Consider the following 12,669-nt stretch of genomic DNA (forward strand, 5'->3'; position numbering starts at 1 on the left):
GGATCGCCACGTATGAATAAGTCGCGTTGTTGAAGTCTTCTTGGCATATGTTAGGGTTTCTGTTGTTTACTTCGCCACTAGATTTGACTCTTTTTAATCAACTTATGAAAAATGTGTTCCAACCTGTTTTAGCAGATACAGCGTCACCTATATCCCCAACTGTATGCCTCATCTTTATATTAACATTTGATTAAAATAACAAAACATCTTGCATCTTAATTAGCATATTAGCTGTTCACGGCCATGTTTTGCGTTATCTCCTTTTTCATTATTTGATTGAAAATATACTGAGAGTCAAAGCTGGTTGAGGTACTACAACAGTACGAAGCAACAAAAAACTTAACATATGCCAAGAAGACCATAGTTTGACATACTCGCAGCTCACTTTCTTTTTTATTGGTGCCAAATAACTTCAATAATCTCCCCTTAGACACCTCAACAAAAGCAATCACAGTTAATTCAATTCAATTTTATTAAAGTGTCTTATCATAACACAGTTATCTCAAGAGACTTTACACTTTAGGTAAGTGAGTGTTTCTCAGACTCTGTTTTGAAATGAAAAAGAAATCCTTGCATGGTGTTAATGTTTAACTATTTTAAAAGTGTATATTTAACTCTGTACAGTTTGCTGTGTTGTCCAGGACCCTTCCGAATAAATAGAATACGTAGAAAAAATAAAAAATTAACAGATGAAGTACAAAATGCAGTACAAATATTGAGTTGTTGATTTTCCTATTTGTGTGTAGGCAAATAATGAACAGATTTGTTTTTTTCTTAGTTAACTCATTTACTTTTGTGCTATTTGACATGCTGCAAAGAGATCACGATCTTTCTCCCGGACGGACAAATCTTGTTGAGACCGTAAGAGAGAGGACTGCAGAGAAATGTCTGAAGCTGAGCTCTACTCCGTCTACAAGGGGGTCTTCTTCCCCAAAGGTCTGCACCCTCCAAACAGACACAAGTACTACGAAGATTTTACTTTCCGACCAGATGACATTCTCATCGTGACATATCCAAAGTCAGGTGAGTTTTAAGCACTTTTTCCACTGAGATGATGAATCTGTTAGTACTAGTAAAGTAGCTTTACCACTTGCCAAATTGTTTTTTAAGAAGTGACTCAATAGGTCTAAACGTAAACAAGCTACGTAAATCTGTATCTAAGATAATCGTTTTTTGTTTTTTTTCTGATCACAGAACTCTGCATTATTTAGTTGGATTTTATTCTTTTTGGTGTTTTGTTTGTTTATGTTGAGGATCTAAAAAAAAATCTATTTGAATGTTTAATCTATTAACTCTTTCAGGAAAAACAAACAGGAAAAAACAACACCATATTAATTCCAGCAGAGGGCGCGGTTATATCTCAAGTGATAACCCCTGAGTTATCATAATCTCACGTTCAACGAATTGGTGGAAAGCAATCTAACTGCTTCGCTATTGGTTTATCCTCAAGGCCCTGCCTCGTATCTGAGAAAGATTCATGAACCACCCAGCTGGGTGCATTCCACTTCCTATAAAGGCGGGAAATACCCGCCGCACTTCCTCTTACTGAAAACTCAGTGAGAAAGGCGGCTGCTGGGCGACTAGGTGAAACCTTAAAAGACAAAATGTCACTCATTTGCAGCAAGCCCAGCCGCACTGCCCTGTGAGTTGCTACCATGAGCCCCAGGAGGGACACACAGCGCCTGCTGACGTCAAGCTTCCAGCAACTGTGTTGTCAACTAATGGAGAGAGCACAAGGCTCGCTCGCTCTCTTCCTGGATGTCTGTACCAGAAGGAGCAAGACCTCAAACAAAATCTCCAGTGGGACTTGGTCAAGAGGCTCAAATGTCTGGTCTGCGAGAGAATCCAGCACCTGCTGGAGATTCCGCTGAGGGCTGGAAGGCCTCACAGGAGGTGAAAGCCTGTAGGCCCCCAGTAAGAAACGCACCATCAGAGGCTGGGTACGCGGCGAAGCACCCCTCCGTTATCCAACAATGTTGCAAGAAAAACAGGACAGCAGAGACCAATCAGGAGCTGTGGTCCTGTTTGCACACCAGCGAGAGAACATCCCTCATTTGGAGGCATAAAGCCTACACGTAGACGGGGGGCCCGGGCACTCTCCAGTGTGTAGAGAATGTCCGGGTCCAGAGTCCCGCTCAGCTTGTCCCGTGCAAGGGCCACACTTTGAGAGGCAGACCCAGCACCAGAGTTGCCGTCAGAGTCCCCCCTGCCCGGGAAGTACGGCGCCAACACTATTAACCTCAGACTCCCGCTTTGCTCCCCAAACCAAGGACAGGAGTCCCGGCTGAGGAGGGAAGGCGAACAGTAGCCGGCCGGCCAACTCAAGTGGGCCAAAGTGTCCACGCCTAGTGGGGGGCAATCAGAGGCCCTGAGGGAGAACCAGAGAAGTTCACCTTTGCCACACTCAGAAGGGCTGGAGATCTGACTCCACCCTGGCGATTCACGTACACCACCAGTCGAGCTGTCTGATAGCACTAGGGCGTTGGACTGTGCCAGTTGGGGAAAGAGGTAAAGCAGGACGTTGTGAATTGCTTTCAACTCCAGCCAGTTGATGCGTCTGTACACCGGTCTGTTCCTGCTAGCGTACGTCTGACCTGAGGTGCCTCCCCAACCTGTCAGAGATGTGTCTGTGAATCACTTTTCGACCTCGGTCCCGCTTAGGTCTAGCTTGAGACTATCAAACCATCTCTGGAGCTTCCTCATATGCAGCAAGCCCAGCCGCACTGCAGTGTGAGCTGCTGTCACGAGCCCCAGAAGGGACATAACAGCGCCTGCTGTCATCACATGATGCCGAGCTTACAGCAACTGTGTTGTCAGTCGGAGATTGGGCTGGAAACGCGTGTCCGGGAGGCACGCATATCCTTCCTCCCCGTTCAGCAGTACCCCCAGGTAAACTAACTGCTTGACTGGAGTCAAAGCTCTCTTGCTGAGGTTCATGAACCCCAGGGTGGCAATATGGCTCAACACATTTTTTTTTTTTTGGGCTGCCTTGATGATATTCTCGAGCCTCTCTCTGTCTGCCATGGTGCAGCTGCTGTACCAGACTTTGATGCAGAAGGACAGCAGCAAGGAGGAAATCAGGTTGCATTTCCTGAGTACCCTCAGGAGGTGTAACCGCTGCTGCGCCTTCTTAACGATTGCTGTGGTGTTCTCAGTCCAGGTGCAGTCTGCGGAGATGAGGACACCAAGGTACCGGGAGGTCTGATCCCTCTCCACACACTCGTCGTTAATGTAGACTGGGTGAGGGTCGGCGCTGAGCTTCCTGAAGTTTATGATGATCTCTTTGGTTTTCCTGGTGTTCAGAGCCAGGTTGCCAGCTTCAGGACCTCCTCTCTGTACGCTGCCTCGTCAACCCCCGAGATGAGTCCTACCACGGTGGTATCTTCCGCAAACTTGACAATCAGGTTATTGTTGTTGGCTGGGCGGCATCACAGGTGTTGAGACAGTACAGGAGGGGGCTCAGCACGCAGCCCTGTGTGGATCCAGTGCTCAGTGTCCGTGTGGAGGAAAGGTAGGGGCCGAATCTGACAGTCTGGGGAATTGGGAGGAAGTACTTTATCCAGACACATGTCAGGGAGGCCGAGAGTGGTGAGTTTGGAGATGAGAATGTCCGGTATTATCATGTTGAAAGCGGAACTGATATCCACAAAGAGCATGCGGACGTAGCTCTGCGGTTGCTGCAGGTGTGACAGCACTGTGGAGAGCTATGGCGATTGCGTCTTCGGTGGATCTGTTTGCCTGGTATGCAAATTGGTAAGGATCAAAGCCTGGAGGGAGATAGTCCTTGATGTGTTGGAGGACCAATCTTTCCAAACACTTTATGATTACCGGAGTGAGGGCCAGAGGGCGGTAGTCATTTAGGCTGGTGTTAGGAGACTTCTTGGGTACTGGGATGATCGTGGCAGATTTTAAGCAGGACGGGATGACTGCCTGGGCCAGGGGGAGGTTGAAAATTCTGGTGAAGATGGGTGTGAGGTGGAGGGCACATGCTCTGAGCACCTGCCAGGAGCACCTGTCTGACTTTGTGCTCGTTGACAGTGAGTCAGGAGGAACTGGAACTGGAGGGAGGAGAAGGAGCGAGGGCAGGGGCTTAGGACTCTTGCTGTGATGCGTCAAAGCGAGCAAAGAAGCAGTTCAGCTCCTCTGCTAGCACCTCACTCTGGTCTCCTATCGTTGTGGCAGAGCAGCCTCTGTAGTTGGTGATGTCATAAATGCCTTGCCACACCGCCCGTGTGTTGTTGCTGGACAGATGGGACTCGATCTTTCTCTGGTGGTCTGCTTTGGCTTTTTTAATGCCTCTCTTCAGGTCCGCTCGAGCAGGTAAAGGTCTCCTCACCCCATTTGCTCTCATTGGTTCCAGTGCTGCCTCCAGACACTTGGTGAAGGTCCTGGGTGCCAGAGAGTAGCCGAACGGGAGTCGAGTGTATTGACACACTCGATCTTCGAGGGCAAAACTAGTACTTCTGATGTCTCTCGACTATCAGAATGTGAAAGTACGCGTCACTCAGATCGATAGATGTCAATCTCCTGGACTTACACCTGTCAGCAGTCGTTTTACCGTCAACATATGAAACGGACGGGTGGCTATAAACTTGTTTAAATAGCCGAGGTCCAGTATGGGCCCCCATCCACTAGAAGAACGGTGGATGGAGGTCCACACCGGACGAAGCCGGCCCGCACAAGGAAGTACCGGGAGTAAAACCCGCTCATCATCTCTGCTGCTGGATCTCTTCTGCAGCAGAGTCAAGACCTTGTTTCTTCCGCCGTATTCTTAACTCATCAGATGACGAAGCTCCCCGGGCCGGCACAAATAGCACACGGAAGTGAGAGTAAAAAAGCTGATTGTGCCGGTCTCGCCGACATCTGAATCTTAAAGGGCAATAAAAGACAGTGATCGGGGTCTGTCTCTCATCTGTGTTGACAAACCCGACTACGAAAGAATGGACTAAGATGTTAGACAACACTTTAAGTTATGTGGTGAGAGTAAAAATCGGCTCTGAGCGGCGGAACATGATAGCTTAGCATTAGCAGCGAAGACTTCAAAACATGCGAGTAATTTACTGTCACAGGCCTGAAGCTGCGCGCTCTTCCAGTAACACTCTCATAATAAAACCACAGAAGAATCATCCATTTCATGTCCTCTATTGCTATATAATGTATTTTATAGAAGGAGATTGCTCACCCACAGCTGCTGCATGATCGGTGACTGCGCATCCGATGTCCGGGCGTCTGAAACACTCAGCTTAACTGACACCTGCTGAGGGACATCACTTCTGATATTCCTGAAATCTCAGGAAAAATATGGAAAAACTCACCACAGATGTCGATGTTTCAGCAGAGCAGAGTGAAGCCCAGCCCCCTTTTATTTACAAATAACCATTACTTACTTACTATGGGCCAGCCGCCACTGATGCCTAGCAAAGAAGGTTAAATTATATGTATTCATAATTAGTTTCTTCATTTTGAGCTTTATCTAAACAGCTTCATCTATCTGATTTGTACTCAAACTTCCACTGCACCATTAAAAAAAAACCTCAGAGTAACAACTCAGAGTCTCTTGTTTCGCTGACATCTTTTTAGCTGAGCAAGTGGATTCTAAAGAGAGGCAATGATTATTCAATATGAATTAAATATGAAAGCTTATCAAATAATCAAGTTTGATTATTTGAAATATGTGTTAAATCTATATGATCAATTACAATATAGTTGTGATATCCTTACAATGGACCAGAAATATTCTCCATTATGGCGAAGTAGTTCTATTTAGTTAATTATTTTCCATCAAGATACAAAGTCTTTTTTAAAGTACTTTTTCACATTTTTAGCTTTTAAATAAAAAAAATAAAAAAATGTTTTGAACGCTATGAGACATTTCCATACCAAAAATGGATGCATAGTTCCAACATTGTGTCACATAACCTTTTATGGCTTACTTATGCAATCACATTATCTCAGTTCACTTCAGCTCGCTGAAAATGTTCCGTTCGTTTTTCAATTGCGTTGTAAAGGTTATAGGTCACATTAAAGGAGGAAAAAGTTGTGATATTATTTATCTTGATGTTTATTTTTTTCACAAGACAGAAACATGGCATTTGAACCTGGCATTTCAACAGTGGTGTACAGACTTTTTATATCCACTGTTAATGTCTTATTCAGGGACAACATGGATGCAGGAGATTGTTCCTCTCATCATGAGTGGAGGAGATCCATCATCGGTTGAGTCTCTTCCAAACTGGGATCGTGTCCCCTGGATGGAGAATCGTGCCTGTGTCCTGAACTTGGAAGAAAGGCCGTCTCCTCGGATCTTGGCAACCCATTTCCACAACTACATGATGCCCAAATCCTTCTTTGAAGTCCGACCAAAGGTAAATGACATATCAGAGCAGTGTGAGATAAACGGACAAGATCGAGATTGAACAGAAGTAGTTTATGTTGTTTCTTTGATATTCCTCAGGTCATCTACGTCATGAGAAATCCCAAAGATGTTTTAACATCCTCCTTTCATTTTCATGGGATGGCATCTCACCTGGTAGATCCAGGTCCCAAGAGTGAATTTCTACAAAAGTTTCTCAATGGTCAAAGTAATTATTGGTAGATTTTGTTGTTAATTATTCATCCATTTCTCCATGGATCTGTCATATGTTGTCTTTGCTCTTCAGTTATGTTTGGTTCCTGGTTCGATCATGTGAAGGGCTGGCTCAACTACAGTGATAAGGAGCGAGTCTTGTACATGTCCTATGAAGAAATGAAAATGGTGAGATCTCACACGTTTGCACATGAAGGACAGGTGAATGTAATTAAGTAAGTAATTTGCAATTATATAGTGCTTTTCCAGACCAGGGTCACAAAGTGCTTAAAAAAAAAGCACTTAAAATATATACTTTAAGCGGGTAAAATATATACTTTAAAGGTCAAGATAACACAGAGACAAACACAGGAGTTCCAGAACAATCAAGGAAAAGCCTGCACATATAAAAATGTCTTAAGATGTTTCTTGAAGGAGTAAGTAGACTCCATCAAGCGCAAAGAGAGATAAAGATCGTTCCAAAGCTTAGGAGCAACAGCCTGGTGTCAGGATGCGGCAGAAAACAGAAAGTGTCTGTTCTTCAACCTTGACAGTTTTATTTAGGAGCAGGCAGAGGGATCGTCAAAGGCAGTCCAGGAATTACAGTAAACAGGAGCGATATCCGAAAAACAGGTCAGGGGCACAGGCAGGCAGAAAGACGAGAAAACGTACCAGGGGCAAAAACCGGGAAGCAATCGAAGCAGCTGTGAAGCAGGAGAACACAAGACAGGTGAAGACAATAACTAATCAGCAGGGTAAGGGACCGGAAAGGAAACCCCTGAGTTATCTATCATAATCTCAGGTTCTACGAATTGGTGCGAAGCCCTCTAACGACTTCGCTATTGGTTTACCCCGAGGCACCGCCTCGTCTCTGAGAAAGCTTAATGAACTTGCCACCCAGCAGGGGGCAGTCCACTTCCTATAAAGGCGGGAAACACCTGCCGCATTTCCTCCAACTGAAAACTCAGCGAGAAGGGCTACCGCTGGGCGACGAGGTTAGAGGGCTTCGCACCAATTCCTAGAACCTGAGATTATGATAGATAACTCAGGGGTTCTACTTCATATTGGTGCTCCGCCCTCTAACGGCTTCGCTATTGGTCTAAACCCAAGGCAAAGCCTGACGGGATAAATGTACCCCCAGCTGGATGCCGCTCCTGAAGCAGCATCGCTAGGGCCCCGCCGGCCCAGGATCCAAGTCTACTGGAGCCGTGGGCCTCGAGGGGGGCACAGCAGCACTCAAAACTGTATGAGCTACTGATCCTGCCGTCACGTCGAGGAGATAGGCCTTAGCAAAGGTTGACGGGGACGCCCAAGAAGCAGCTGAGCAGATGTCCTCTGCTGCCACACCCCGTGAAAGAGCCACTGAGGTTGCCACACCACGGGTGGAATGTGCCCTCAGTCCACTAGGAGCGGATCCACCCGCTGCTTTGTAGGCCCGGATAATGGCCGATCTCACCCAATGAGAAAACCCCTGGGAGGAGATCGGCTTACCCCGTCGGCATCTACTGCGGCAGATGAATAGGGCATCAGAGCGCCTAAACACAGCCACCCACAGCAATGACACAGAAGACTCCTCAACGCCAAGAAAAGACACTCAGGGCTAGTGGAGAGAGCACAAAGCTCACTCGCTCTCTTCGTGGTTGTTAGTGTCAGAAGGAGCGATACCTTGAAAGACAAGATATCCATTGGTACTTGGTCAAGGGGCTCGAAGGTTGGGCCTGTGAGAGAGTCCAGTACAAACTGGAGATCCCACTGAGGGCTGGAAGGCCTTGCAGGAGGTCGAAGCCTGCAGGCACCCCGTAAGGAAAACGGAAGCACCCTCAAACCGACATGCCGCGTTGCTATGGCTGATGCGAACACTCTCAGTGTCACCAAAGTCCGTCCGCTATCCAGCAAAAGTTGCAGGAAAGACAGGACAGCAGAGACCAAACAGGAGCTGGGGTCCAAGGACCTGTCTGCACACCAGCGGGAGAAAATCCCCCACTTCGAGGCATAAAGCCTGCGTGTCGACGGGGCCCGGGCGTTCTCCAGCGTGTGGAGAACGCGCGGGTCCAAAGTCCCGCTCAGCTCGTCCCGTGCAGGAGCCACACTTTGAGAGGCCGGCCCAGGGCAGTGGGGGCCCAAGGGATGGCCCACGGTCCCCTGACCGTGATGCGCACCAGAGAGTCTGGTGCTACCAGTATTAACCTCAGCCCCTCCCGCCTCGTCCTCTGAACTAAGGGGAGGAGGAGCCGCGGAGGAGGGAAGGCGAACAGTAGTCCGGGCGGCTAACTCAAGTGGGCTAAAGCGTCCACGCCTAGTGGGGGCAATCCGATGCCCTGAGGGAGAACCAGAGAGGAGGGCTCCCCCAAAAAGGTGCCTCGCCACCTCTGCGTCGTCGCCACTGCTGGTCACTCGGCCGTCGACTCCGCTGCGGCTGCCAGCTCCCCGGCTCACGCTGCGGATCTTGGCGACGCTCGCCCGCCGCCGCTGTTGCCGATGTTGTTGGTGCTGCTGGGGTGGCTGACTCTGGTGACGCTTCCCCCCAGCACCAGATGATGAGGCCGACGAACGGGATCTCCGTCTCCAAGCGCCGTATCCCCGTCACGCCTGGTCATCACGGCCATGCAGGTGATGGCGGAACTTGCGACTCCTGCTGCGCCGCCTCCTGCCGGGCCATTCCTATCCATGGTGCGTCTTTTCCATGGCTTTTCTCTGCCGCCAAACGTGATGCCCTCCATGGCGCCGGGATTTTTTGACAACGCTCATCAGCTGTCAAACCCGGTCAGCGCATGTCAACACGGAAGTGAAGTAAACACAGCTGTTTAAGCCGGTCTCGTGGACATTTGCTTATCTGGAAACAAACACACATGGTTGAGTCTGCCCTTCATTCGTGTGGACAGACTCCGTTATTATAGTCTTGGCATGACCCGGTGAATACCTCACACTCACAGGCGGAAACACATGCACACGACTAACATCTCTCTCAGGTGAACCCGTCGAGTACGCTGCAGGAGGGCCATGTGGCCTGCAAGAGATACTTACCTGGATCGCTCTCGCATACCTCATGGCCGACTCCATGCAGCGAGCCAGTCGTCCTCCTCGTTGTGGTCTGTTCACGGTCGAGGGACGACTCGGCTCGACTCATCAGGGTCCAACAACCTTTTTCTTCTCATCACGTTGGAACGTGAGCTTGTCGAGTGCACCGCACAGGACTGCCATGTTGTTTGTTTTCCTTAAACAACATGGCATTAACCTGCCTTGATCATAATCATGATCACTGAGGGGGCGTGGGTCGACAAGCCTCGAACGCTTCCCATCACTGTCAAAAGCCGTGGGAAGAGCTCGGCAGGCCACATAATCATCACGTGTGATTTGGGCCTAGGCAAACGAAGCAGACATGTGTGTCTCCCCTCTTCAGGGAGGCTTCATGCACACACATTGTTCACTTCAATATTCATTCGCCATCATTACATTCCACTTTCAGGAGCTTTCTTGCTGAGTTGTAAGGGAGGAAGTGCGGCGGGTGTTTCCCGTCTTTATAGGAAATGGACTGCCCCCTGCTGGGTGGCGAGTTCATTAATCTTTCTCAGAGACGAGGCGGTGCCTCGAGGTAAACCAATAGCGAAGCCGTTAGAGGGCGGAGCACCAATATGAAGTAGAACTCACAGACACAGAAGGGGGAAGGTTTCAAAATAAAAACAGGAAACACCAAGAAAGACACACGAGACATAACATCTGGAAGGATTTCTCTCATCTGGGCCTTAACTGTTTGAGTAGAACCATCAGTAGATTCTGATCCACAGACCTCAGAGCCCAAGCTGGGGTGTAAGGCTGGATCAGATCAGAGATGTAAGGAGGAGCTTAAACACGAATAGCTCTGAAAGTAAGAACCAGAATTTTAAAGTTGATCCTGAAAGAACCTGGAAGCCAGTGAAGAGTTTTAAGGATTGGAGAAAATGTGAGTTCTTCTACTTGAACGAGTCAGAATTCTCGCTGCAGAGTTCTGAATCAACTGCAGGGAAGACAGCTCCTTCTTGTTAAGACATGAAAACTGGCTGTTGCAATAGTCCAGCGAGAAGACACAAACGAATGGATTACAAGCTCCAGATCATGTTGTGACAACATTTTCCTAAGTTTCTGGTCAGTTTTCTGCAGTGTTGAAATAGAGACATGTCTTTGTCCAATACAACACCCAGGTTTCTCAGGCTCAGTTTGACAGACTGACCTAAGTCACCCAAGTACTGATGTCATAATGTCATGTGATATCATGATGTCACTGGACACTTTCAGTAAGGGTGTCTCCATAGAGTGATCTTTACGGAAGCCAGACTGAAACTTCTCATGAACGTCGCTCTGATCCAGGAACAAAGACAGCTGCTCAGCCACCACCTTCTCTAAGATCTTGGACAATAAAGGGACCTTAGAAATAGGCCTGAAATTACTGAGGTCAGTCGGGTCTAAACCTGGCTTTTTGAGCAAAGGCTCGACAATGGCATGTTTAAATGCATTGGTAAAAACCCCTGTGGAAAGGGAGAGGTTCACCTTGGTAACCCAGGGGCCAATTACATCAAATACTTAGATAAAAAGCCTACAAGGAAGGATGTCATCTGAGCAAGAGGAGGGTTTCATCTTGTTCACTACTGCCGAAATATCACCCAGAGATACAGCACTGAAGGACGACTAAGAGGAGGAGAGGGGCTCGGAGACAGCGGGGGTTCCACACAAATATAGGTCGGGGCCTAAACTTAACTGGCAGGGGGGCCATTAGAGGTAACTTCTTGTTGAGATTGGGTCAAAGGCTGAGAGCTCTTTCAATTTTGTCTAATCCAAACCATTTCATTTTTAACTATTTAATCAAGGCTATTTAAATGATAACATTTGTAACACATGTGATGATCCTGATTTCTTAACAATGTGATATTGTACAAAGATGGAGCCTCTGGGTCATTGCACTCAGTATTAAATCAAATTGAGGGCAGCAGATGTCTGATGTTTTTGTTAATCTTTTTTAGGACCTTCAGTCCACAGTGACCAGGATGGCTCAGTTTTTGGAAAAATTTCTGGATGATGAAGTGATTAAGAAGATAGCAGATCGATGTTTGTTCCACAACATGAAGAAAAACAAGATGTCGAACTACTCTCTTGTTGACCGGCAATACATGGACCAAGAAAAGTCTGAATTCCTCAGAAAAGGTACATAAATTATGTAACTTAAGGGGTTTCATAACCTATCATAAAGTTTCCTTTTCCTACAATATGAACTACATTCTGTGTCTTATTCATGCTGTTGATGTGTGTTTCAGGAGTTGTTGGTGACTGGAAGAATCTGCTGACAGCAGAAGAATCTGAACACTTTGATCAAGTTTACAGTGACAAAATGAAAGATGTGCAGTACAACTTTGTAAGGGATTAAAACCAGTTTCAGATGTTCCAGTTCTCACATCAAATATCTTCTATCCTGAATAAATGACATTATGTACTGTAGATTGTTCCAAGATAATGTTTTATTTTCTTCCCTGTTTGACTTAATAATGAACACTTAAATATTTAGAGATTCAAACATTGGCAGCATTTTGTCACAGCATGAGTGAACCACAGATTTAAATAAGCAGAGCTGAGTACAGTGAAGTGTAGGTAGTCGTGAGCTATAGAAGATTTAAAAAACTTGTAGATAGTTTTTGAGGAAGAAGGCAGGATCGATTGCAGAATTACTAACAATGACTGAAGTAAAACGAAGGGGCACATCCAGTTCCAAGTCAAAACACGGAGTCAGTTCCGTTCTGGTTCATATCCTTCGCTTCGTGGAGAATGATGGACAATCAAGAGTGTGTCACGGATCGTTTATTCGCCGCTACAAGTCAAACAAAATACAAGCTTTACAGGTAAATAGCCTCGGGCAGAAAGAGTCCCAATCTGTTGAAACATCGCTATATTTAAGGCAAATTTCCCGCCCAGGGGGTCGTCCTTTCCGGCCAAATGGTTCTTTCAAGTTCCCTGTGTCCCGATCCTCCATAGAGAGAACTTCCTTATTTGTCTTCCTGTCATCTAATCATTCAAATGTTCTCGGGTGGGGGTTTCCGTCTTTTAGCACCCCTTTCCCAGATGTGTCTTGCTTCGTTCTT

The 12,669-nt window shown here is 47.0% G+C and overlaps 1 protein-coding gene across 1 annotated transcript; it reads left to right on the top strand.

The window, feature by feature from the left end:
• The first annotated feature begins 884 nt into the window (after positions 1-884).
• Positions 885-11,960, top strand: LOC148077805 (sulfotransferase 2B1-like). The gene is made up of 6 exons (XM_087794568.1): positions 885-1,023; positions 6,157-6,365; positions 6,455-6,581; positions 6,660-6,754; positions 11,560-11,740; positions 11,851-11,960. The coding sequence occupies exons 1-6, from the start codon at positions 885-887 to the stop codon at positions 11,958-11,960; spliced, it is 861 nt and encodes a 286-aa protein (XP_087650694.1).
• The last annotated feature ends 709 nt before the right edge of the window (positions 11,961-12,669 follow it).

This window comes from Callionymus lyra, chromosome 6, assembly GCF_982586985.1.
Source record: "Callionymus lyra chromosome 6, fCalLyr1.hap1.1, whole genome shotgun sequence".
NCBI lineage: Eukaryota > Metazoa > Chordata > Actinopteri > Syngnathiformes > Callionymidae > Callionymus > Callionymus lyra.